The sequence below is a fragment of the Drosophila arizonae genome, chromosome X, assembly GCF_054131065.1.
Source record: "Drosophila arizonae isolate 15081-1271.41 chromosome X, UAZ_ARI_1.0, whole genome shotgun sequence".
Taxonomy (NCBI): Eukaryota; Metazoa; Arthropoda; class Insecta; order Diptera; family Drosophilidae; genus Drosophila; species Drosophila arizonae.
The window spans coordinates 32,880,023-32,907,887 of NC_142927.1; the positions used below are offsets into that span (position 1 = coordinate 32,880,023).

Consider the following 27,865-nt stretch of genomic DNA (forward strand, 5'->3'; position numbering starts at 1 on the left):
AAAAGCGTTAGCTGCTTTAAAAAATGTGTACGACGATCTATGTCTCATATTTTTTAACAGCATTTCGAAACTATTTGACCTCCCACACATGTCTGAACCATCAGCATCATCTTTGCGCATGCTGATTGACTCAGTACGTGCCATTTACGAGTCTCTATTATCGCTAGGATCTGATAAGCAGATTTCGAATGCCATGCTCATCCATTTAGTAATGATGAAAGCGGACGCTGGCACACGCTCTAGGTGGGTAGAGAATCTTGACTACAATAAACTTCCATTGTGGCAAGATTGTGAAGCTGCCTTAAACAGACGGTATCAGCATTTAAGTGCTGAAGAATCATCTGGTCCAAGTCGTAAGGTAGCTCAGAATAATAAGAAAAGAAATGGGAAAACTTCACTGGCTGTCGCTCTGCCAGGTCAGTTAAAGAGTTCTAAATGCGTGTTTTATAAAAAGAATGATCACTTCATTCACTCGTGCTCGTCATTCGCAGCAATACCCTGTCAGAAACGTTCGCAAACAGCTATCCGCTCTGTATAAATTGTTTGCGAATAGGACACTCAGTGGCCGCACCAAACCATACTGGATAGATACAGCTAGGAGGCGGCTCAAAGTAGCTCAGCCGTATTATCAGCAGTCCCTCGTGTTACTTTGTTACAGATTTCATCTGTAAATCACGCACGGATAGCCTCTGATCAAGTTCTTTTGGCAACTGCACTTGTGAAGATAAAACATCAATCTGGATCTTATCACTTAGCTAGAGCGTTATAAGATTCCGGCTCGCAAGTTAATTTCATAACTGAAGAGCTTGTAGAACAGTTGAAATTAAAAAGGCAAAGATCTGGGATTCAGTCAGTTATCTGTGAACTTGAAGAGTCCCACCGCAATTTTCAACTCATGTATGGAGGGAAACGCCCACTGATCCGTTACAAATTTTTCGTTTAAATACAGTAACGTGTGGGACAGCGACTGCTCCGTTCTTAGCCAATTGCCTGTCCAAATGAGGCAAACTTAAGCTCGTTGCATATACCTCGTTACATTGGCATACTCAAATCAAAGGGATGCCAAATCCATGAATTTGCAGATGCCTCAATGAGAGCTTACGGTTGTTGTTTATACGTAAGAATGCAAACAAATGAGGGTGTCATTACCAGGCTGCTAGTCACCAAATCCAAGGTAGCGCCCTTGAAAACTAAATCTGTTCCGCGGTTGGAGTTGTGTGCTGCAGAATTGTTAGCTACCTTTGGGAAGCGGCAGTGAGATCTGCGAAGGGATTGCTGCTGAAGGCAATGGGCAGCGCAATCCTACGGCAGGACGAGGTGGCCACCGTGCTGGTCGAGATCGAGGCCGTGCTCAATTTGCGGCCAATGGTCGCTCCCAGCAGCAACCCAAACGACGGCGAAGTGCTCACGCCAGGGCACTTTCTAATAGGAGCAACGCTCGTGCCGCTGCCAATCACGTCCACAGAGCCAGTCGACGACATCAAGCTGACATGCTTTAAAAAATGGACAGCTGACATAAAGCGTCGATTTTGGATCGACTGGTCTAGGGACTACCTGCTCAGCCTCCAGCAGAAGTCAAAGTGGACGAAGGAGAGGCAGAACATAGAGGTCGGAGCAGTCGTGCTCGTGGGAGAGCACGACGCTCCTCCACAACAGTGGATGCTAGGCGTGGTAACAGAAGCCATAGTCGGCGGAGATGGTAGGGTGCGCGTAGTTGTCATTAAGACAAAATCTGGCACCTACAACAGGGCAATTCATCGTTTTGCCCCGCTACCAGTCAACTAACTTATACTTAATTATTTTATTAAAGCCCTACGGCCTTTCAACGCGGCCGCTGTTAAGGCATTTGCTTATAGTTGAATTAAAATGTATTGAAATCCAATGTAAGAAATTTAAGTAGTGAATTATTAATTATGAGCCACTGTTAAATATTTGTTGTTGTGAGCGCGAGCACGGGAGTGCGCTCTAATGGTGTCGCTCTCTGTTCGCGCATAGATGCGCTCTCACTGTGCAAGCTGCGCTTGCGTTATTTTATCTAATAAACAGTACAAATTGAAACACTGGTGCTAGCACTTAGCTCTGTGTTAATTCCAAAGAGGCCGCAAGTTGCAGTCTAAATATTTGATAATATATTATACACTGGCCCATCGAAGGACCAGACACCTTTTAGAAGGACAGTTATTAAATAATCAAGTTCCCATAGTAGGCTCTCACTGCAGGCCATGCGTGTTTATGCGTGCATGTCTGTGTTTGTGAGTCATTTTCTTGGCTACTTGTTGCTAGATTAGCCGACACAGAAAAGCTATTTATATACTCATAACAACTCGTACAATAGCTACTTATTTCTGAATATTTCTTGCCTTTACTCGTATTAATATAAATGAGATATGGGCATTTCTCCAGAAAGGTCAACCACAGCCAAAACATTCGAAGTCAATGATTGCATGTTCTGCTAAGATATTTTTTATACTCATTCACGAAAGTGAATAAGTATATTGGTTTTGTGCAATGTCCGTCTTGCTGTCCGTCCGTCTGTCCGTCTGTCCGTATGAACGCAATCTATTTCGGCGCTATTGAAGCTAGACTCTTGAAATTTTGAACACATACTCGTGTATATCTTCGATTTATAAAGTGTTCAAATTTTCCCGATCCGCCCACTAGGGGCGTGGCAAATCGGAAAATGCATTTTCCGATATACCAGAAATCATGTTTGCTGAAGAGCTAGAAAGCTGAAATTTGGTATGTAGGTCCGCGTCGACCACCCAAGATCACGAGCTACTAGGGACGTGGAAAATCGGACATGAAGATATAGTGATTTTTCGAATTCGGCTATAATTTGGACACTATTGAGGCTATAGACCTGAAATTTGGTGTATATATATGCGGGTTGACCACCCAAGTCCAACGAGCTGTGGTAGATATATTTCCGCCCATATGGGGCGTGGCAAACCGCAAAAGTTTATATCTCCTGCAGTTTAGTTACTGGTAGCCTCCTCTATCGATGCCCCAAAAATAATTTTTACGCCTTTTTAAGGGCGTTTCATATCGAAAAATACCCTGTAATTTTCACATTTTTTGAGCGTAAGCATTCAAATTTTGCATTTAGGTTACCGGTTGCTCGTTCAAAGAGCTGGCCAAAAATGGGGAGTCTACGGCTACTAGGGGCGTGGTAATGCCCATATTGTGGCATTTATATGCGTCAGCCATCTATTTATGTATTTGTACACATAAATAGGCTTAATAGGCATTGATTACACGGAAGGAAACATTTTTATAAAATTAATAAAATATAAAAAAGCTAAAATAACAAAAAAATTTGCAATTTACAAAAAAGTGTTTTCCGCGGATTTGAACTCGCACCCAAGCCGAATAGCATATTTGTCAAAATAACTAAAATAAAGATCGTCGGCGCTTCTGCCTACAGCGCCACCGCGTCGTTTCGAACAGCATTAATTAAAACGAAATCACATTATTGTTATGACGCCACATAGCAAAGAAAAGACAGTGTAGCGGCTGGAAATTCAAAAACAATGCAAAGACAAATCAATCGCAGCTGAGATTCTTAGAAAATGCAAGAGTACGCATTTATGTGTGCATACATACACACATACAAATGAGCGCGTGTATAAGGCTGGAATGCCTAATGCTATGCGTGCAGACTTACATATACACATATGTATGTATTTGCGTATATGTATTTGAGGGCTATTTGAGGTGAAACAAATTGAAACCTATAAAATTATTCGACTAAGAAAAAAAAAAAGTAATAAGTGCCATTCATTCAAGCTCGCACCTTCCCAATAAAATATCTATTTTATAAAAAACGAAATATGTATGAAAAAAAAAAAAAAAAAAAAAATTAACATCGAAGAGGTTTTGAACCTCCCCTAGAAAAGGCATAAAAGGCACGCTTCTGTCTGTACGCATGGAATAGACGATGAGTGTGTGCACATGTATAGGAAAATCGCGCTGATCTCTTGCTAGCTTGAAGCCGGTATCCAATACATATATGGATATAAATATATATTATTAAGAGTCAAAATTGTATAAATTATATATGTATGTAATTTTAATGCAATGATGATAGCAATAGCTATCGATGATTTTCCAATTTTAATGGGATAATGCCCTGTTTTTTGTTGCGCACTAGAGTTGAAAATTGCACTACATACTCTGGTTGCCAGCGTTTGGGCAGTGAATGAGTCTTTTGCAATCGGTATCGCCCGACTGCAACGTTCTTACTTGTTTTTTATACCCTGAACCCATATTCAATGGGAAATCAGAGTATAATGGTTTTCTTGAAATGTATGTAACAGGCAGAAGGAGGCGTGGCAGACCCCATAAAGTATATATATTCTTGATCAGGGCGACGAGCTGAGTTGATTTGGCCCTGTCCGTCTGTTTGTCCATCTGTCCGTATGTGTGTGTGTGGGTGTGTGTGTTTTTTTTATATTCATTTATTGACAAAATTATATAACAAATTGCAAGTTGCGTGGTGGCTAGGATAGCGCGCGGTGCTTGCGGGACGGCCGAGAGAGCTCTACAAGAATCAGCTGCCTTTTTATGCACATATTCTAAGTGCTCGCGGAAAGTTAATCTTGTGTCTATCATAACACCAAGATATCTTATCGCCCTCTTTGACGCAATGGTGACGCTGCCGGTCTTTATATTGGCAGTTTCCACTCTTTTGCGACTGCTGACTAGTACAACTTCGGTCTTGTGTGCCGCTAGCTCGAGCCCAGCTCCTTTCAACCAGCTTCGTATGCGATTGATACTTTCGCTGCACATATCCTCTGTATCTTTGAGCTCCGTTCCTATGGCTACGACAGCTACATCATCAGCAAAGCCAATGGTGTGCGCGCCTGCTGGTAGTTCCAAGCACAGTACGCCGTCGTACATGATATTCCATAGGAGAGGCCCCAGCACTGAGCCTTGGGGTACTCCAGCTGACACTGTATGAGTTTGGGGACCCTCACTCGTGTTGTATACCAGTGTTCTTCCTCTGAAGTAGCTCTTTATTATCTCTCTTAGGTATTTAGGGATATTATATTGTGGCAGCGCATTCAGTATCATATCCCAACTAGCTGTGTTGAAGGCATTCCTTACATCCAGGGTCGCGGTGATGCAGTATTCCTTCGTCCCGTGCCTCCATCTGGTGCCTTGAATCACATCAGCTGTCAGTTTGTTTTAGTTTTGCTAGATGGCGCTGAATCTATTTCAGTTTTGCCAAAGCGGCTTCCGAAACTGAGGTGGCGTAGTGAGTAGCTGCGTGACGCTCGATCGAGAAGTTGCGGGTTCGAATCCCAATCGGTGCAGCTGATGTTAATTTTTTCAATTGGTTCAAAATATTTTAATAATTTATTAAGTGAGTTTTGTATTTCATTTATATTTTTAAATACATCGAAATTGAAATTTTAGGCATTTTTATTAGTTGGGTTCAGGGTAGTATCCAGTCGAGCACTCTCGACTAGAGTTTTCTTACTTGTTTTTACTTAACATACATACAAATGTCACTTTCGACACTAGAGAATTGCCCATATAACATTGATTTTCGGTTTTTTTTTTTTATTTTTCAACTCTCCGGTTTATGTATAATTTTTGTTAGGTATGTTAAATTTCAGCGTTGCCAACTTTTGTTGAGCAAAAAAAGCTGAAATTTTGTGAAAAAAAAATCGGACAAAAGAGCTGACGGGTTTTGCTTTGATTTGATTGATATTTAAATATATTTTTAGTAACTAGAAGACATTGCAGCATTTCTTCATCCGTGGCAATCCGTATTTGTAAAGTTTTACACTATATAGGTTTTACCTGACGCTTAAAATTGTGTAAGCATATCAATATTCATTTTATTGCGTAGTTTTGTTTTTACAGTATTGACCTGACTAAAACTTCTTACAACTTGCGTGGTCAACCATGGCAAGGAAAGTGATGCTATTGCAAAAGTTGCCAAGTCCCTACATTTTTTATTTCCTTCCGAATACTTATAAGCACACCTCTCACCCTAAACTAGTTAGAGTCTTTAGAATTTCTCCTCTGAATCGGGTGAATATTCTTATATTGCTGTTCAATACTTTTAATGTTCTTTGAATAGAATAACTCTAGTATTGCCACGATACTATTTTTTTTTAACGCAAAATATATACATATGCAATTTTAAAATTTGCCGGCAAACTATTAAATAAAAAATATTTCGTTAACACAAATTTTTGTACTACATGTTATCAAATGAGCTGCATACATTCTTATTAATTGATTTATAAGCTCTGTTAGAGAATTTTTACTTTTTATTTACATAGAATCAAGAAGTTCGATTGCTCACAATAAGTTATATTGAATAAAATATAAATAATATTTTAGTTTAGTTAGTCCCACTCAATTGGCTCATTCATTGAAAATTTACCTAATGAACTGTTTAGTTTTTATTCAACTGTAATGACAAACACTTCTACATACGATTAATCGCTACAAATTATGATAAATTGATCAGTAAAGAAAAAAGCGGAAAAAAGCAAATTAGTTTTAATAAAATTCAGAATTCCCGCTGTCCGCTGTTTTGTTTTCCCGCAATTGGATTTTCAAATAAGTAAGAAAATTCTAGTCGAGAGTGCTCGACTAGATACTACCCTGAACCCAACAAATAAAAATGCTCATTTAGTATGTCTGAAATTTCAATTTCGATGTATTTAACCCTTTATACGGCCTTGTTGCATATCTGCAACATACCGTTTAAATTGAGTTATTTCGCAATGGGTATCGAGAAAGTGGTATGGCAAATTTTTTTGTAAGTCAGAAATATGTGTTTTTTCGATTTTTGTAGCTGGTCGCACTTGTCCACATGTCCCTCCAATTTAGTGAATTGTGTATATGGTGTCCAAATCAATTTTATATTTGCAAATTTTTCTAATAACAAAAATTTTTAATTTGCGAACAACTACTTTTTAAATAAGGTAACTATATTAATAATGCGTTTGTAATCAAGTTTTTGGGTTTGTTGTGTATTGTGAGTAACTCTTGAATATCGGTATGTTGCAGATATACAACAAAGTACTATTAGGACTTCTTTTTTGCACTCAATTTTGTTGCATTTATGCAACATACCATTTATTGTGCTTATTTTTTATATGTCACTATATACTTCTTTTGTTGTTTTGTGTCATTATGTGTTGCTATGAATTTATTTTGGATTGTCTTATGTGTTTTATGTTCTTCTTTGAGGCCGACCTACATATATTTATATTTTTGTAGACAGTATTTCTTACTTAGGAATAATGTCCGCAAGGGGATTGACACCTTCGCAAATCGCAAGACTTTTTAATAGTTTGGAGAGCGAGGACGAATGCGATTTTTCTGCCAATGAAGAAAGTGATTTCGAGCCAGACAAAGAAGAATTGGATGGTACGGATGAGGACATTGATGAGCAAGATGAACGTGCTGACGTTGATGTAACCATTGCTTCAAATAGCACTGGTTCGCCCAAGAACAACCAAAAAAGATCTCTGCTATGGAGACAACGCAACTTATTATCGAATGAGTGTCAACTGCGGCTGCTCGCGAAGCCGCCTCCTGAAGTAATGGAGCTTTCGGAGCCCATACAATTCTTTTCATATCTGTTTCCAAACCACCTTTTTCATTCAGGCTTCTGCTATAAGTTTGAGATAGATTCATGAAATGAAAACAAAGTTTTGCCTAACGAACCAGATCTAGGTGCGGCATCAAACTGTGTTGTTAGAATGGTCAGAGAAGTGCCCAGGCATCAGAACTTTCGAATTTATTTTGACAATTTTTTCAATTCATTGCCCCTTTTGAAATACTTAGCGGATGAAGGAATTTTAGCTTTGGGTACTATTCGAAGAAACAGAATTCCAAATAACAAAACAATTGATAATATTAATTTGAAGAAGCATCCAAGGGGTACGTCTGTAGAATATGTCGCTGATTTTGACGGAGTTGACATATCAGTAACATCATGGGTGGATAATAAAGTCGTATCATTGGCATCCAACTATGCTGGAATACTACCAGAGCACAAAGCACGTCGATTCAACAAAGCCAAAAAGGAATACGTAGAGATTGACCGACCTTTTGCAGTAGCACAATACAATAGCTATATGGGAGGTGTTGATCTGATCGACAGCATTATTGGAAGATATAAAATTTTACTAAGAAGTAGACGCCGGCAGGTTCGCATTTTTTACCATCTACTCGACTTGACAGTGAGTAATGCTTGGCTTTTGTACAAACGCGTTCATAAGGCGAATGCATCAAGCACTAAACTCTTAGGATCTCCCGAGTTTCGGATAAATATTGCAGAGGTGCTAACAAAAATTGATACCAAATCAATAATGGGAAATAGAAGGTCTATGCTCGAGAACGAATTGCAGCAAAAAAAAAACAAAGAGGTCCTACCCAACGCGTGCCAAATCGAATGGTACGGCAGGATGAATTTGGACATTGGTCTTTGTGGGGTGAAAAACGAATAAGGTGCAAGTACCCGAAGTGTACGGGATTCTCGCTAGTAATGTGTGGGAAATGTGAAGTGGCCTTATGTTTCAACAAGAGAAACAATTATTTTAAAAATTTTCACTTAAATTAAAATTTAATAAATATATTATTAAGATAAATAGTCGTATAGTCATTAAATAAATATAATAATATGTTAAATAGTTTAAGAATATCCAAATTAAATATTACGTTCTTCCTATCAAGAGAGTTCTCAGTGAGAGTTAACAGACGTGTTTACTATTGTGCTCTTCAATTATTCTTGTTTTCTTAGTTAATTATTCTTATTAAATTTCACATAATTGCGGTTCGGTTGTATATAGCAAATATCTATATTTTCCTGTGCAAGGTTTGATCCGTTGTTCACTGTGTTTTTAATAATTTGCTTTTTTAATTTGTGAAGCTTTGTGTGCAGTGTCGGTTCATTAGTTTCATTATTTGCATTTCTGCTTTAGTGTTTCTATTTGTTGGCGCTCTCCCCAGTTCACTCTTTCTAAGTTTGTGTGAGTGTGTACATAAGTTGCTCTCACTATCTACGGTTGTTGTATTTGCCTCTCTTGAATCTTTGATTTTTGTGGTGTGCAAGTATACTCTCTCGCTGAGGACTTTTGATCTGCTCTGTAACGGCTGTTTTTGTTGTTGACTCGCTCTCTCAACATATATTTTCGTTGCGCTCTGTAACGGCTGTTTGTTGTCGGACTCGCTCTCAACACATTTATACCTCTCTTGGTTTTTACATTTCTGTTTACATTCAGTAATTTTGTGATCTATCCCAATTGCCAATATGAGTTGCTGCAAAAAAGCTTGCACTTTCAGGCAAACAGTTGATTCTGCACAAGCGCAATTTATAAGTTGCTGGCTGTGTGATAACATGATGCATACTAAGTGTGCAGGTCTTACTGGGCGTGAATATGACAAGATTATGTCTACTTCTAAAGCTGGTAGTGGAGGCATACGCTGGTCTTGTCCGATTTGCTTGGAAAAACAAATAAACTTTTCTAAAATGTATAGTGCTGTGAGGGCTCAATTTTTAAAACTGAAGAAGATTTCTATGCAGTTGACCAGTGACATGGCTGCTGCTGAGGAAATCTTAAATCAGTACGGCTTTGAAAGTCCTCTCTCTCAATTGGATACTCCTTTGTTGTCGGTAACTCCTTCTGTAATAGTACCGTCACCTAATTCCCTTGCTCCTCCCTCACCTTGCGCTTCTGTTTTGTCGTCGGCTCCCAATTCTCTAGATCCTCCTTCACCTTGTCCCATATCTGTTTCTCCTATTGAGGCTTCTATTGAAATTCAAGCACCTGTCCCAAATTTGGATGTTACTTCTATTGTTGCTCAAACAAAGAGTGACAATAAGTCAGCCTCTCAGAGCATTACCTTATCTGTTGTCTCTCCTAGAAAGCAAGTTTTCTTATCTAGGCTTTCATCTGACACTACCATTGAGGCAGTATCGGCTTTTATCTCAAATAAGATTCCGGCTAATGTTTTTATATCGAAGTTTAGTTTTGCGACACCGCGTGAAATTGCTTCGTTCAAAATCAATGTGCCTGTAGAATACTTTAAAACCCTTTGTGATCCTAATTTCTGGCCACCTCATGTAGTTGTTCATGAATTTAAACCCAAAAATCGTAACAGATCGATGCCCATTTCAGTAAATTTACCTTCGGTGCAATCTTCATCAAACGTTGTACCAAAAAACTAAATTACTTACAAACCTCTTCTCAGCTGTCCCTGATTTATCAAAATGTACGTGGCTTAAACTCAAAACTTAAAAGTCTTTTCTTGCATAGTTTCAGTGTACAATATGATATTATCGCTTTCACTGAAACATGGCTAAGTAGTAATATTCATAATAGTGAAATTCTTTCAAGTAATTTCACTATTTATAGACTCGACCGTTCGTCGCGCAGAGGTGGTGGGGTGTTAATTGCGGTTAAGTCCATTATCCACTCTGAATTGTTTACCTTTTCGTCCCTTCATGATGTGGAGATTATAGCGGTTAAATTAACTTTCCCATCGTGCTCATTATACATCACATGTTCTTATATCCCTCCCTCTTCTGATGTACAAGTTTATGCTCACCACATAAATTGTATTAAACAAGTTAATGAACATGTAAGTGATAGAGATTGTCTTCTTGTGTTGGGTGATTTTAATATTCCGAACACTTCTTGGTCTTCAACTTGTAATGCAAATTACTTTATTCCGACAATTGATCACTATCTTTTTGATGAATTGTTTAACCTGTCTATGTTTCAGATGAACTCTATTTCAAACCATCTTAATCGCACTCTTGATCTTGTGTTTGTTAATCATGATTCGCTCATTAATGTCGCGAGATCAACTCCTTTCTCCTTACCTGAGGATATATATCACCCCACTTTAGAGGTTTTATTAACTATCGATAATCCTCCCTCTACTACACCAATGCCTTCTAAACTTAGTCGCTGTTATCGTAAATGCAATTTCGTTTTGCTTAACGAACTAATTAATTCAACAGACTGGTCTATTTTATATGAATCGGTTGATATTAATTTAGCAGCATCGTTTTTATACCCTGAACCCATTGAAAATGGGAAATCAGGGTATAATGGTTTTGTGAAAAGTATGTAACAGGCAGAAGGAATCATCGCAGACCCCATAAAGTATATATATTCTTGATCAGGACGACGAGCTGAGTCGATATAGCCCTGTCCGTCTGTCCGTCCGTCCGTCCGTCCGTCCGTCCGTATGAGCAAAAGGATCTCAGAAGATATAAGAGCTAGAGAGCTGAAATTTGGCAAGCATACTCGTGTATACCATAGGCAGTACAAGTTTGCTTTATTTTTTCGATAACTCATCCGATAACTTTTTTATCGAGAATAATCGAAAAATCGACAATGTTTTTTCAGCTTATTTTGAACACTTTTAGACCTGGAGACTTCAAATTTGCGTTGTATATAAAGTTAATGGATACAAAGATTTTGTAATTTACAGATTTTGGATACCACGCCCCCTTCGCCCCCAATTTGTAAAAAACGCATTTCAAGTACTAGAGACTTGTGCTTTGAAATGTACACACATTTAAGCCATATGATTACGCTCTAAAAGTTTCATTAAGATCGTATGTCTACAAAAGAAATTATTCAACAAATAAATTCTCGTTATATTGCCCACACTGCAGTGCAGCCCAAGCGCAGCCGCTGCTAGCTGCGCAGTTTGCAAAGCGCGTGCTTATACGTGCATGTGTATGTATGTGTGCATAAAAGAAGTCCAGAATGATTAGAATATCAGTTTGGAGGGTTCAGGGTATCTCCTAGTCGAGCAGTCTCGACTGGAGCCTTCTTACTTGTTTTATTCTACCTTAAACTCTATTCTGGATGTTTGTGTCCCTCTCCGCCGTATTTCGCCAGTTTCAAATAAGCCACCTTGGTTCACCAAAACTCTTTCGAACTTGAGAAACATTAAAACTAAATGTTTTAAAAATTACAAAAAGTCTGGTTCAAGTATTGACTGGTCCAAATATTCCATTGCCAAGTCAAACTTCAATCTTTTAAATTCTAGCTGTTATGAGAATTATCTTACACGTTGCAAACGTCAGTTTACTCGAGATCCCAAACAATTTTTCTCATTTGTAAACTCGAAGCGTAAATCCTCTGGTTTGCCGTCCTCATTTGTCCTTGGAGGTGAAAAAACATGCAATGATCAGGATTCCTCTGATCTATTTGCTGATTTTTTTCAATCCACTTATTCTTCTGCTGATCTCTACAGCAACTCATATCCTTATTCTCTTCCTGAATATGGATCTATAAATACTCCCAAAGTTACTGCATCCTCTCTGGCTGCAGCCATTAGGACATTGAAATCATCTTTCTCTCCTGGTGCTGATAATATTCCTAGTTGTGTGATTAAAGAGTGCAGTGTTTCTCTTCAGTCACAATTACTAAAATTGTTTAACTTGTCCTTGGATACTTCTGTGTTCCCTTCAATTTGGAAAGAATCTTTTATCATTCCCTTATATAAAAAAGGTGGAAGATCTGATATTTCCAATTATAGAGGCATCGCGAAATTATCTGCTATTCCGAAGTTATTTGAGAAAATCATAACATCGGCCTTGCAGCATTTTTGCAAATCGATTATTCAACCATCTCAACATGGTTTTGTTCAAAATCGATCAACATCCTCTAATTTACTTGAGTTCACTTCGCTTGTTAATGACAGCTTTTCCAAAAAAATGCAAACCGATGTTATTTATACGGACTTCAGTAAAGCATTTGACTCAGTACATCATCACATACTAATTCTTAAGCTTGAACGCTTAGGATTTTCACCCAGTCTTGTCTCTTGGATTTCATCCTATTTAACGGGTAGAACCCAAAGAGTCTTGCTGAGAACAGCTATGTCTAAACTTATCTTTGTTTCGTCTGGTGTACCATTTGGGCCCATTGCTCTTTTCCCTTTTTATAAACGACCTTCCTAGTTGTATCTCGTACTCCACTATATTTATGTATGCTGATGATGTAAAACTTTGCCTTCCATACTCCAGGGCAAATGGACATCTTCACCTTCAAGATGACCTAAATGCATTTCAACTTTGGTGTGTGGCAAACCAGCTTGACCTAAATTGCTCAAAGTGTATGACAATGACCTTCAGTCGTACCGTTCCTCTAATTGTTGATTATAAAATTAGCAATATTTCCTTACGACGCATCTTTACAGTCAAAGATCTTGGTGTGTTCTTTGACTGTAAACTTAACTTTAATCTTCATATTTCTACCATCATTAATGAAGCCAAAAGTGTGCTTGGCTTTATTAAACGTTGGTCTAAGGAATTTAAAGATCCTTTTATTACCAAGCGCTTATTTACTTCGCTTGTTCGTCCTATTCTAGAGTATTGCTCTGTCGTATGGTCTCCGCAACATAAACTGTATCAGGATCGTATCGAATCGGTCCAAAAACAGTTTCTTCTCTTTGCCTTAAGAGACCTTAGATGGGACAGTAATTTACGATTACCGTCTTATCATAGTAGGCTCCAGCTAATTGATCTTCCATCGCTAACCCATTGCAGAACAATTTTAGGAATTGTTTTTCTGCATAAATTGATTAGTGGTGATATTGATTCGTCCTCTTTGTTGGGTCGTCTAAATTTTTTGGTTCCGTCCCGAGCAACTAGACACTATCGTCCGCTTCATTTACCTGTGTGCACTAGGGATTATTCTTTGCACAGTGCGTTTCATGTTCTTTGTGTTAATTTTAATAAATATTATCACGTTTTTTCCTTAGAGCTCTCTCCTCCTAAAATAAAAAGTGTACTATCAGCTTATCTTAGGGAAATCACTCACAATGCCCAGGCATAAGCATTGGCATGCGTTTTTGCTGCTAATGTTGTGTTAGTGCTTTCTCAATTCTATTCTTATACTCTATTTTTGGCTCTTCCCTTTCTCTTTTCTTTTTATTATTTCTTATTCTTTTTATTAACTTTTCTTGCAATTTCTTTTATTACCGTCCTTTTTCTTTTTCTATACTTTATCTCTTCTTATTTTCTTTTTTTTTCTTTTTTTTTATTATTGTTTTTTTTTTTTTAACTTTTATTTATTTATTTTTTTTTATATTATTATTATTTTTTTTTATTTTTATTATTATTTTAAGAATTATTTTAATTATGCTAGATATTGTTAATAACCAACATTTTAATATTTTATTTTTTTAAGTTTCTTACTAACACTTTCTTTTCATAGCTTCAATAGTATCACTGACCATATTTGGCTGTGAGACGTGGGCATAGCCGGCCGGACTGGCAAATAAAATACCCCCATCGGGTTGGTGTTACTATTTGAAATTATATCGTGTACTTTGTATAGGCTTTTTTAAATTAAAATTGACTCTCGTTTTTGTCAATAGCTTTAAGAAATAAATAAATAAAAAATAAATAAATACCCAGAGAACTATCAGTAATTTTTTTCCCCGTAAGCACATCTGTTGCATATCTGCAACAAATCCTTTTTCCTTTATAAAATCGTACTGAATCAAAATTTTGAAAAACGAAAAAAAAAGTGTATTTTTTATTTTAAGTTTTCTATCTAATAAAACAAACCGCATCAAAATCGGACGTGGTGCCATATAAAGGGTTAAAAATATAAATAAAATACCAAACTCATTTAATAAAATATAAAAATATTTTGAAACAATTATAAAAAATTAACATCAGTTGCATCGATCGGGATTCGAACCGCGACTTCTCGATCGAGCGTCATGCAGCTAACACACTAGGCCACCTCACTCCTGCTAGTGGCGCTGGCAAAACTCAAATAGATTCACTGCTGCTGCGCCATCTACCAAAACTAAACGAAACTAACAGCTGATGTGATTCAACGAATGTTTTTGTTGTAGCTGCTGCACGTGCGTTTGTTAATTGGCCAAATAATTGATTATTTTTTATTAATTTTTGACTGAACGGAATTTAGTGAAACTTTCAGCATATGATCTACATATTATATTGAATATTTGAGAAATTAAAAAACAAGAAAAATCATTCACAATTAGCTATAGTGGCATCTGATTTGAACTTGAATGTTTTTACTCGATAAAAACATAACGGGACGATTTATCGAATTTTTAAAGCAAACTCGACGTCCGCGCTGTATATACGGTCATTTAAAAAAAAAAATTCAAGTCTCTAGCTCTTATATCTTCGGAAATCGACGCGTTCAAACATACGGACAGACGGACATACTGTTACATACATTTCAACAAAACCATTATACCCTGATTTCCCATTTTCAATGGGTTCAGGGTATAAAAAGCCAGATTTGACGCAAAAAAACTGATTTGGCAACACTGTTAAATATACTATGTACAATGGAGGACAAAAGTATTTTGACAACGCATTGCAAACACTCTAACCGCTTATTTATGCGTGCTGAGAGAGGTAACGGTACCCATTATATTTTTCAGAGAGAGCAAACATAAAAAGCTATAAATGACCAAAATATTGCAGTGATAACATAACTCATTATTTTTCTATAATTATATGCATGGCAGATTGTCATTATTTGGGTGGACAAAAGTATTTTGACATTAATATTTATTAAATAAAGTGAGACAAAAACTTAACAATGGTAATAGTAACTAAAATATTAATTAGAATTAAACCCTCCTTTACTATCTGCAAGCGTCTAGGGATCGATCTAACCAAATTTTGTAATGTTTCTATTGAAAAATCCTGCTAAGGTCCTCAAACCTCAGCAATCCGTCTCCTTGGGCGTTCTTGATAAGTCTAAGCTACGTTTTACTTTTGCGTAAGCCTACACATTCTCTATAATATTGAGATCAGAGCGCTGAGGTGGCCAATCATATGTATTGACTTCAATATTCCCAGAAAATTCAGTTAAAATATGGACCTTGTGGCATGGAGCATTGTCCTGCTGCAGTATACATGATTTTCCAATGAGCCGGTAACCGGAATTCGATGAGTGGTCATTCAGGACACGTAAATAATTATCCCTCTTCATTTTTTCATTAATTAATATCAAATTGGAGAGGCTATTGACACATGCGAGCCCCCAGAGCATTACCGATTCTTCAGCACGTGGGTACATACGCCTCTTTTTTTGCGAATATTCTTTGGCAACCTGTTATAAATCGCTTTTTTTAAATCCAGAATACCCAAAGGAACTATCGTCCATCCATAATACTTTTCCCCAGAAGAATTGCGGCTTGCCTATGAAGGTTTTAGCAAATCGATACCTTTTTAGTTTATTTTATAGTGATATTAAGAGTATTGGAACATCTATAACGTAGAAAAATTTGCCTTCTTTCGCCGACTTGTGATAGTATTTCTGCTTATTGATAATTTATGATTATTTTTGGGCTTAATCGACATGACTTTTATGAAAATGCGCACATTTTCTTTAAGATTTGTTAATATGATGCGACCTTCTACAGGTTTTTTTGAATGAATTTTCCGATCTGGCCTTCTTGTTTGAGTGAATCAGTTTTTTATTTTTTGTTAATTTAGTTGTAAATTGCGCATAGAGGTGCATTTTATAAGGCTGTAAGGTTTTCCACGGAAATACCTGCACAATTCTTCGTTTGCGACTTATTTTTTAATGATTTCACTTAATCACGTTGTTTGCCCATAAGTTACCGAAAACTATTATCAAATAATGGCTATTATTAAAGAGGACACCAAAAATAACTTAAAAGGAAAAAATATGTATTTTTGAATCCAAGCAAATTACCGAAAATGAATTTGAAAGGGAATGTCAAAATACTTTTGTCCACCTAAATAATGATAATCCGCCATGCAAATAATTATAGAAAAATAATGAGTCATGTCATCAATGCAATATTATGGTCACTTAAAGCCTAGTATGTTTGCTCTCTCTAAAAAATATAATGGGTACCGTTACTTCTCTCAGCACGCAGAAATAAGCGGTTAAAGTTTTTGCAATGCGTTGTCAAAATACTTTTGTCCTCCATTGTATATATGTACATATGCAAAAGAACACGTAAGAAAATTTCTGTTCACTTGCTCAGGTATTGTTTCATCGCTAAAAATAGTTTATTTTATTAAAAGTCTTTACCAATTTACCATTAATATCTAATAGGATTTACAAATTGTCCATTAGTATAAATGTGTGAAGATATAGTACTTCCAGTTTACTCTGCTTTAAAATGGTGAGCAGTTTAGACGTCTTTTAGTTTATAGATCACTGGAAGCTATACCACCTCTAATATTGGAAGCTCAAAGTTTTCCCAAGCTGCTTATACTTAAGTATATATATTTAAGAATATACATAGTTTTTCCCGATTCAGGACACCCTCTAAGGCTTAGGCTAAATACTTTAATTGTTCAACTTTAATATCCATAAAATATATTCATACTCGATATTGCGCCAAATACAAATACTCTTTTCACCTCATGAACAAAAATATAAATTTGTAATTCTTATTTTCGTTAACATGCACGCAGATCGCTCTTATTAATAGCATCAAAATATAGACACAAAATATATTTAAAGAGTATGTTAATTTTTGCTTTAATGGATATGTGGCTGCAGAATATTTCTGTATAGCGACAAGAAATTCTATAAAGAATATGAAGCTCTTTGCAAACGCTGTCGAAAACGGCAAGCATAGCGAAAAATCACAAGATTTTTTTATTTTAGACACAAAATGAAATAAATAAACGAAAGAGAACTCGGACTTCGGAACATTGTAAATATAGCTCAAGTAAAACTAAACAGGAGAGCGTACGGTGTACCCGAGAGATCTCCACATTGCGACATTCGACGCAATCACATCGTGAGTTTATTGTATGGTATTTGATGAGACGCCAGAAAACGATTCCAGTAGTTGCCATTGATTAATCGACCATATAGCACGCGTTCTGGCCGTTTGAAACAATTTGCTCGAAATATTCTTTGCTCAGAGCAAAAATTCGTGACGAAATAATTTTGGCTATTTTTTACCCGTCCATGCCATGCGCGATAAAATTTTGCAACTATTTTGCTTGCAAAAAAACGCAATCAACACTATTTCAACTGACAGTAGAGGTAGGTAAGCGAAAGGGTTAAGTGAAATTTCTGAAATTTAATGATACACACAGTTCGTGATATATATATATATATATATATATATATATATATATGTCGTGTCAGTGCGATATTACACTGTTGAAATTGCAATTAGATATCTTGATATCGTGTTAATCGATTGATTTAGTATTGTGGTGCATTAAAGGATGCACTGTCACTAAGAGAGAGACAACAATAGCTGTTGCTGAACGTAGTCCCGGGTGTCGCTGGGTGAGAGCGACAGCAGGGTCGCTGTGCTTTCGATGAACAAGAATATGCGACCATGATTAGAACTTTCGAGAGTAGAAGCACTAACCAGAGAACACATAGACTAGACATATAGAACAAACTTTTTCAACACCGGAAAAATGCGCTTCTGAGGCTCAAGCAGTGAAACTAAGGCAAGACAAAATCAGTGTGCTGCGACTGCTGCCACGAAATGCACGCATTACTAAATGAAGCACGGCTATGTGCTCTTTTTCCCTTACTCACTCTCTCCCTCTCTTTATGGTCTCTCTCTATGGTCTCTCGAATAGCAGCAGCGCACAAAAATTGAAAATTGTTCGCGACGATCTCAGCTCGTTCCTTATGAGTGAAGGGTATACCGAAATTTATAAAGCGTTCGCCACGTTCATACAAAATGTTAGCGTTTTCATGATTATTTCTAAGAAGGGTATGAAATCGTTGGTGACCATACAAATATGATTTTGCGACGGGCATGCACACACGCACTCTCCCTTGCTACATGTACTATGAGCATTATATATATATATATATATATATATATATATATATATATATATATATATATATATATATATATATATATATATATATATATATATATATATATATATATATACAGCTGCGAAAAATAAAATAGCACCACTTGCAAACGCAAAGTTTAAGAAGTTCTCCTAGGTGCATTTATCAATGTATTGATCTAATTTTTTCTTGTATATAAGCAGAAAACAATTAATAATCGCAACAAGCAAGAATTATCCCAAAAATATTAATCGTTTTTATATAATTCAAAAAATTCTCAAAAAAGTCGTAAAAATGCCGAAAAAAATAATAGCACCACTAACCCTTTTCGAGTGAAAATCTATATTTTTCGCAGATTTGAATATCTTCAAAAGCACTAATTGATGAGATTTGTTGTTTATATATCTATTTTGATTAAAAAATTTTCAGAATTTGTGAAAATTTTCAAAAAAAATGGGTCGTGAAGAGCATTACACCACCGAACAACCCAATCTCATCAAAAAGTTGATTTCGGCTCAAAATTTTCACAGGAAAGTTGGTCATTTGATGGGTTCTTCAAAAAAAATGATCCACAATGCATTATTCCATAAAAAAAATTAATGAAAAGCGCGGATTTCGTTGAGTTCTGACCCAAAATCATGTCACTCGTCTCATTTACGAGAGTAAAAGGATCCTTTTAAGCCGGCTACTCAACTGAAAAAGGACCTAAACATATCAGCAATGGACCAAACAGTACGGAAATATTTAAGACATCTCGATTTGAACACTTTCCGTTCAAGAAAAGTACCATATTTGAATATAAAACACATTTCCAAACGGATGGCGTTTGCAAAAAAGCAGTCTCATACTAATACACTTGATCCGCTATGTTTAAGGGTTTTTTTTGTATATCTAGGACCGAATTCTAAGTTCTGTGGATGTCTCACGTAGGACCGCGATCCTTTTCCACTAAAAATTAGCATCTTACTTTCATTATTCAAAAGTATGTTTCTCCATTCCTGCGTAGACCAATTTTTGTGTTTCCCTTGCAAACGCCATCCGTTTGGAAATGTGTTTTATATTCAAATATGGTACTTTTCTTGAACGGAAAGTGTTCAAATCGAGATGTCTTAAATATTTCCGTACTGTTTGGTCCATTGCTGATATGTTTAGGTCCTTTTTCAGTTGAGTAGCCGGCTTAAAAGGATCCTTTTACTCTCGTAAATGAGACGAGTGACATGATTTTGGGTCAGAACTCAACGAAATCCGCGCTTTTCATTAATTTTTTTTATGGAATAATGCATTGTGGATCATTTTTTTTGAAGAACCCATCAAATGACCAACTTTCCTGTGAAAATTTTGAGCCGAAATCAACTTTTTGATGAGATTGGGTTGTTCGGTGGTGTAATGCTCTTCACGACCCATTTTTTTTGAAAATTTTCACAAATTCTGAAAATTTTTTAATCAAAATAGATATATAAACAACAAATCTCATCAATTAGTGCTTTTGAAGATATTCAAATCTGCGAAAAATATAGATTTTCACTCGAAAAGGGTTAGTGGTGCTATTATTTTTTTCGGCATTTTTACGACTTTTTTGAGAATTTTTTTAATTATATAAAAACGATTAATATTTTTGGGATAATTCTTGCTTGTTGCGATTATTAATTGTTTTCTGCTTATATACAAGAAAAAATTAGATCAATACATTGATAAATGCACCTAGGAGAACTTCTTAAACTTTGCGTTTGCAAGTGGTGCTATTTTATTTTTCGCAACTGTATATATATATATATGTATATATATATATATATATATGTATATATATAGGAATGAATTTGCAGTCAAAGCGCAATCATTGCGTCAACTGCACAATATAAGGCGCGTGGTTATACGTGCGTGTACTTATGAAACGAATAATTATTAGATTTATTATCTGTTGTCATACAAACATATTTAATATACAGTGGTTCACAGCTTATTTCAACCAGTACCTAAAAAAAATGTTTGCTGATCTATAAAATCTAAACTATTGGGGATATTGAAAAAATTAAAACGCAGGTTGTTAGTGTGATGTTTAACCCTCTAATGCTGTTTTCTTAACTATTGGAGGAAAATAATTGGAACAATTTTTTTTAAGTAAATTTAGGCTTCTAAACTCAAAAATGAACTCAGAAAAAATATAGAAGTTTTTGTTTAGCCGTCAGGTGCAAAAAAGGTAATAAGTGTCTCAAGACACTCTTGGGCATCTAAGAGTAAAAAAAAAAACGTATTTAATAGAAATGTTAATTTTTATTATTCATATGATATGTTTTAAAACAATTTTTTGTTGATGTGCAGCATAGATGTAAATTACATTTTTCACAAATGCATTGCGTTTGTGATGATTTACAGAGCTTGCACCGTCTCTTATTGTCCCGATCCAACCAATTTGGGAAGTGGTTGACTTGGTCAAAACGTAATTCCGCTATTGGGTGTAAAGTTTTTTTTTCCAAGTTTAAGCTCAAGCTGTGATGGTCGGGCCCGTGGGGATTGTGAAAAAGGTGACCGATCTGTTCGCAAAGATGGTGACTGCATCTGGTCTTGTAGAGATACGGTACTGACTGGACGACCTGCGTGGGCTTTATTTCTAAAAGCCACCAATCCTTCAGCGATTAACTCGCGAAAATCGGGAAGTTCCATCAATTTGTCACTGATTGCGTTTTGTTTTTGAATTCGCCTATAAAGAATATAAGCATTTGTTGCTGCCATATCAATACAATGATAAAAAATTCGAGTAGCAGCATCTTTGGTTTTAGCTTTGATGTGATAACGGCCCATAAGTCCATCCATAAGATCAACGCCGCCCATATGTGAGTTATATTCCCGAATTATTTGCGGACAGTCAATTTCAATATGTTGCTTTTTCTTCCTGTCATAACGGTCAATCTTAAGTGTTCTTTCACTTAAACTTTCCGTAGCAAACGGTTTAACACCTACGTAAGTTGACAATAAGCGAACGGCCTTGTTATCCTTCCAAAGTACATTACTGACTTCTACCCCGTGTGACGTGCCTACGAACTCAGTCGAAAACCCTCTCGGCTTTTTGTTAATGATTGTATCGTCAGGTAGCTTGCAATTGGGGATTCGATTCGCACGTACTGTGCCAAGGCTATAAATACCCTTTGCTCGCAAATATACCATTAGAGGCAAAGAGGTATAAAAATTATCAAAGTAGACGATGTGGTGCTTAAAGCTTTGTACTGTTTTGGTCAAACGTACTACTATGTTGGCCGAAGCACCAAGATCTGGGTGACCAGGTAAGACAATGTTATCGCCTGCTCCACTATAAATTTCGAATCGGTATGCATAGCCATATGAATCACACAAAACGAACAGCTTAATACCCCATTTGTATGTCTTATTGGGCATATATTGTCGTAAGTGATGTTTCATCTTTGTGCTACACATTTGTTCGTCAACACAGAGGCGTGGTTGCTTTGGCACTGAGTCAAATCTTGTATTAAGATAATCGACAAGTCTTCTAGTGCGAAATAATGGATCGTAGCCTGGTTGTCCCTTTTTGATCCGCTGGCTTTCATCACGTAATGACAGGTGCTGTTTAATTGTCTCAAATTTTGTGCGGTTCATACTGGATGCAATGGGTAAAAAGGCATTTCTTCCCCAGTAGCTTCTCATACTCGGGTAGCGATATATTGACATATATATCAAAATTCCTATATAATGATGAACATCTTCAATGTTCATTTGGAATCTTGACTGACCATTATCAGGCACATTCTCTTCATCATTACAAGCAAATGATATTGTGCTAGTATCCTCCACAGCAGCTATTAGAGTTTCTGCCACATTTAAGTCATCTTCCTCGTCGTCACTTGACTCGGATAACTCTGCATCGGAAGGGACATTCTCAAACAATTCCAACAACTGTTCATCAGTTAAATCGGATAATTTGAATCGTACCCGGTTTGCCATCTTTATATGGTTAATATGTCAGTTTCTAGTAAAACAATCCATATAATGAATAAGTGTACACACAAAATTGCAAGCAGTTGTGAAATAGCTGCTGGTAAAAAAAGTTGCTTGCAGCCCCAAAAGTGTCTCAAGACACTTATCACTGTTTTTAAGCTACAACGCACATTTTTTATTTATTTTTATTTTTGTAAACTAGTTTTAATTGTAAATAAACATACCTTCCAATAAAAAATTATTTTAAATGGATTGCTTTCACAGATTTTGTAAAATAATTGTTGCACAACAGCACATGCAGCAGATCAATTTACACGCGCGAAAAAACATATGTTTTGTGTTTATGAAAATAAAAAGTACCGTTTAAAGCACTGGAGAGCTTTTAAAGCTTTTTTCTCAGTAAATTTGAATGTTTTATTAACGATCAAGCAATATTTGAAAGACAAAAAAGCTCCCTTTTTTTTTTTAAATTTAAAAATAAAATAAGTGTCTCAAGACACTTATGAGCGTTAGAGGGTTAAACTAATACAAAATCAATTTATTTATTTTTTAAATATTTTTTAAAGATTTAAAATTGCTTAAAAAATAAAAAATGAGACCAAAACAATTCCACAGCTTATTTCAACCACAAGCTTTGCAGCTGATTAAAGTCCGTTATTTAGCAATGCAGATGTAGATTCTTGTTATATGCTTAATTCAATGGTTTCGCAATGTGATGATATAAGTTTGTGTTGAATTTGGAGAGCTCAACTTGCAGAAAAGTGAATTAGCAAAGTGGGACCACGCACAACTATTGAGCAGCGGGAACTTGTTCTCAAACTCTATGAAAATGACCATTCCCGTACAAAAATCGATGAGGTGGTTGGATCTAGTGATACTACAGTTAAAAGCATCATATACCGATTTTTCCGTGAAAATAGAACCCACAATAAAGGTAGAAATGCTCCGAACAAAATTTTGAATCCCATGGATGAGCGCTGTATTGTGATAAAAATCCGAGACTACCCAAGGCTATCGGTACGACAAGTGGCCAATGATGTTAAGGAAGAGTTGGCAAGTCATGCCACCCAGAAACTATTCGCCGTACGCTTCGGGAACATGACTTTAATGACAGAGTACCACGCAAGAAGGCCTTTAATAACGACAAAATAATGAAGTGTCACCAAAAATTTGCCGAGGAGCACTTGCACAAGGACATTCGATTCTGGAACAGTGTCATAGTTTGCGATGAGTCCAAATTCAATTTATTTGGCTTGAAATGGCTCTCATATTGTTGGCATAAGCCTAATACAGAGCTTGACGCAAATAATTTGATGGCTATAGTAAAGCATGGCTGAGGTAACGTTATGGTTTGGGCCTGTATGTCAGCCGCCGGCGTTGGGAACTTGGAGTTTATAGAGACTACGATGGATAAAGGCAAATATCTTGATATTGTGAAGTCTAATTTAATTCAATGTGCTCAGAAACTTGGCATAAAGGATGACTTCAGATTTTACCAAGATAATGATCCGAAATGCACTGCGGAAATTGTCCAAACTTGGCTGATCTAGAAATGTTCCAACATTATGAGCCACTAGCCCAGTCATCAGAAATAAATGTAGTCGAAAATTGGTAGTGGATTTTGGAAAAAAACATTCGCAAACACAAAATATCAAAGAAATCGGACCCAAAATCTGCATTGGTTGAGGAATGGGATAAAATTACTGCAGAAGTCACTTAAAAGTTGGTGGAATCTATCCCAAAATGGTTTAAAATGGTAGTTAACTAAAAGGGCAGTCACACAAAATATTAATTTTCTGTTATTTACAAAAACACATAGTTTTAATAATTTTATTTCATAAGTGGTTGAAATAAGCTGTGGAACTGTTTTGGTGTCATTTTTTAGATTTTAATCAATTTGAAATATTAAAAAAATATTCAAAAAAATAAATAAATTGATTTTGTATTAGTTTAAACATCACACTAACAACCTGCGTTTTAATTTTTTCAATACCCCCAATAGTTTAGATTTTATAGATCAGCAAACTTTTTTTGAGGTGCTGGTTGAAATAAGCTGTGAACCACTGTATGTACATACACTCGGGACTCGATAATTTGTATCCCGCTAATTCAAAAATCGAAAAAAAAAGGTTTAAAAATTCGTTCATTTGTAAAAATTCCATACATTTTGGTCACCTCCTTAATTCGTAGTCGTTTTCATAGCTCATAGAATATTAAACCTCTTATAAATTGAAATTTTGTTTTCGTATCTCTTTATAATTCGTACTACAATTCGAAACATTTTGTTGTTAAATAACCGTTGCATTTTTAAAACGGCTATGCTGCCTTAATGTCGCTGTGCATATCGAAATTGGCGCTTCTCTCACCATTTTCGTTACGTGTGACGAGTTTTATTCGAAGCGGCAATATCATTTCTTAGAAGTGGCATACGCATAAGACCTTATCAATCGCTCAAAAGCAAGACATTATTTCAACTATTAACAATGGAAAACAGCAACAATTTTTTTTTACGTGGCAAAACAATTTTATTTCGCTCCATGAACAATCACGTCACTTTTATTAAAAGAGAGTTTATTGTATTAAAATCATCTAATAGCAGAGCTTGCAAATGAGAGTTGAGCGTTTTTTCGTTTATTCTCTTCCTCGCATCATAACCAAAAAAATTGTGCAGACACGTCTCACTCTGAGCGTCACTCTCTGTTTTCTTTAGAATCTGTTTCGCTCAGACGCAAGGCGATGACTCATTCGTGTGACGCTCTCACATGAGTGTCGCGTAAAACTAACACGATTTTCCCTCACACAAAGCCTCTCAGCAAAAAACTTTTTGACTAAAAACTCAGCAGAAAATGTTTTTGCCTTTGTGTGCATGTAAATACACGCATGCATACATACAAAAAGAACGCAGCAATCGCGCGTGATTACCCATACAAACGCAACTTACCGTTTGCTTCATTTAACTCAAGCAAACGATCAGTGTTTGACTTGAGGAAACGAAAAAAGAAACAACTGTCTCCCTCAGAGCGCGAGAGAGCTAAGCCAGACGCGACAAAAAACAGTTTCTGTCTGAGTTTTTTTGACTGTGTCCGTGAAAGACACTTTTTTGCAACGAAAAAGTGTTAACAGTTATTTGCGAGCTATGTCTAATAGTAAACTGAAGCGCCAGAAACATGCTGAAAACCCAAATGTAGAAATATGTTCCCATTGGCGGCAAAATTTTAAAAGAAAAAGCTTTGTTTTTGTCCAAAGCTATGCACATAATATAACATAACAAGTAAGAAAGCTCGAGTCGACACTGCTCGACTACAAGATCCTGAACCCTTCGAGCAACTGACATTTCCAAATTTTGACAAAAATCGAGATCCTATAAAGTAAATATATACATTATCTACATAATCTACATTAAAAATTTGACGACTTTAGCTTTAAAGATGTAGCAGATATAAATTTATTACTGGTTTTCTATAATGTTTTTAATCGATAACAAAATAACGGAGCAAGTTATCGATTTTTAAAGCAAAACTCGATATCCGCGTGGTATACACGGACATTTAGAAAAAAATTGAGCTCTCTAGCTTTTATATCTTCTGAAATCGAGCGTTCAAACATACAGACAGACGGACAGGTCTAAATCAACTCAGCTCGTTTAGAGCTCATTAAGATACTACAAGAGAAATTATTCAACAAGTAAATTCTCATAATATTGCCCACACTGCAGCGCACTCTAAGCGCAGTCTCTGTTTACTGCGCAGTTAGTAGAGTGCCTGCTTAGGTGCATGTGCAAGTGTATGAATGTGTTAGAGGGCTGCATGTGTATACCTGCTTGCGGTCGTCTTCCAAATATACTGATATTTGCAAGTGTTTAACTCAAAGTCGCCAAGTATTCTGTTTTACTTTACTGCTTACGCTAGACAAACGAAACGAAACGAAAAGCGAGTAACGCCCAAAAAAATTGTACGATACTTTTATTGCGCGTTGAGCACCATTGCTGAGCAAAAATCAGGCCTGAATGGGCTCGACTATAGCACAATTGATTGTTTACTTTTTGTATAAATCTAAAAAGAAAACTGATCCCCTTGCCATTTTTAATTATCGGGACTCGCCTGTACCTCATATATAGGTTTCTTTTTTTCAAAATATGTGATACTACTATATATAACTGTTTCATATACAAATATTTATGTAAGAAAAACTGTTAGTTACCTAAGATTTTTTAAAGAACATCTCTTGTTTTTTTATATGTGCGGCTAACGGAATAATGTAGGACATAATGTGTCATCAAAAGCAACGAGTAATGGGACAATGTGTGCCAATGGGTCTATTGGGACAGAGGGGCCCGAAGCGACAGAGACCGACTCATCAGGGACCGGGCGGATGCGGAAGCCGTTGGAGAGGAATGGCTCAACGCAGAACGACACTGTTCACCTCGAGAGAAGGTAAAAATTAGCATTGGTAACAAAAAGTATAATAAGACCCAGACAGACGATTTCATGCACTTACGATTTGAATAAATATATATGTATATTATTTATTATACCCTGAACCCTTTGAAAATGGGAAATCTGGATACTCTGATTTCCCATTTTCAATGGGTTCAGGGTATAGCAAGTAAGAAAACTCAATTCGAGACTGCTCGACTACGAAATCCTCTGAATCCTTCGAAGAATTGATGTTTCACAATAACTCTTTCTGCTTTCTGCTTATACAAGACACAGCACACACACACGCACACAGAAATCATAGGGATGCAAGCATAAACAAGCATTGGCTGCAGTACACTATGGGCAAAAATACTGATAGTGCGGCATTAACTGTAAATTTCAAGATAGAGCCTTGAAATTTTACGCACACGTTAGTAATATTAATACAAAATTTCGTTTTTATACCCTGAACCCATTTTCAATGGGAAATCAGAGTATAATGGTTTTGTTGAAATGTATGTAACAGGGAGAAGGAGGCGTGGCAGACCCCACAAAGTATATATATTCTTGATCAGGGCGACGAGCTGAGTTGATTTGGCCCTGTCCGTCTGTCTGTCCGTCTGTCCGTATGTATGAACGCGTCGATTTCAGAAGATTAAGAGCTAGAGACTTCAAATT

General features: G+C 36.4%; 2 protein-coding genes across 7 annotated transcripts in view; both read left to right on the forward strand.

Moving 5' to 3' along the window:
- Positions 1-27,865, forward strand: part of sbm (L-type amino acid transporter sobremesa) — a 68,202-nt gene that overhangs the window by 26,068 nt on the left and 14,269 nt on the right. For 4 of the 6 annotated variants that reach the window (XM_089474089.1, XM_089474085.1, XM_089474090.1 and 1 more), the window contains exon 2: positions 27,031-27,202. In XM_089474089.1, the coding sequence (XP_089330215.1) occupies positions 27,031-27,202 (172 nt within the window). Of the gene's footprint in view, positions 1-17,584; positions 18,040-27,030; positions 27,203-27,865 lie in introns of those variants that run through there. The other 2 variants (XM_089474086.1, XM_089474087.1) reach the window with 2 other exon arrangements.
- On the forward strand, positions 1,195-7,238 carry LOC149268206 (uncharacterized; the record flags this gene model as incomplete). Its single annotated transcript, XM_089474096.1, has 1 exon — positions 1,195-7,238. A coding segment is annotated over one exon (591 nt), but the record flags the coding sequence as incomplete, so codon positions are not given.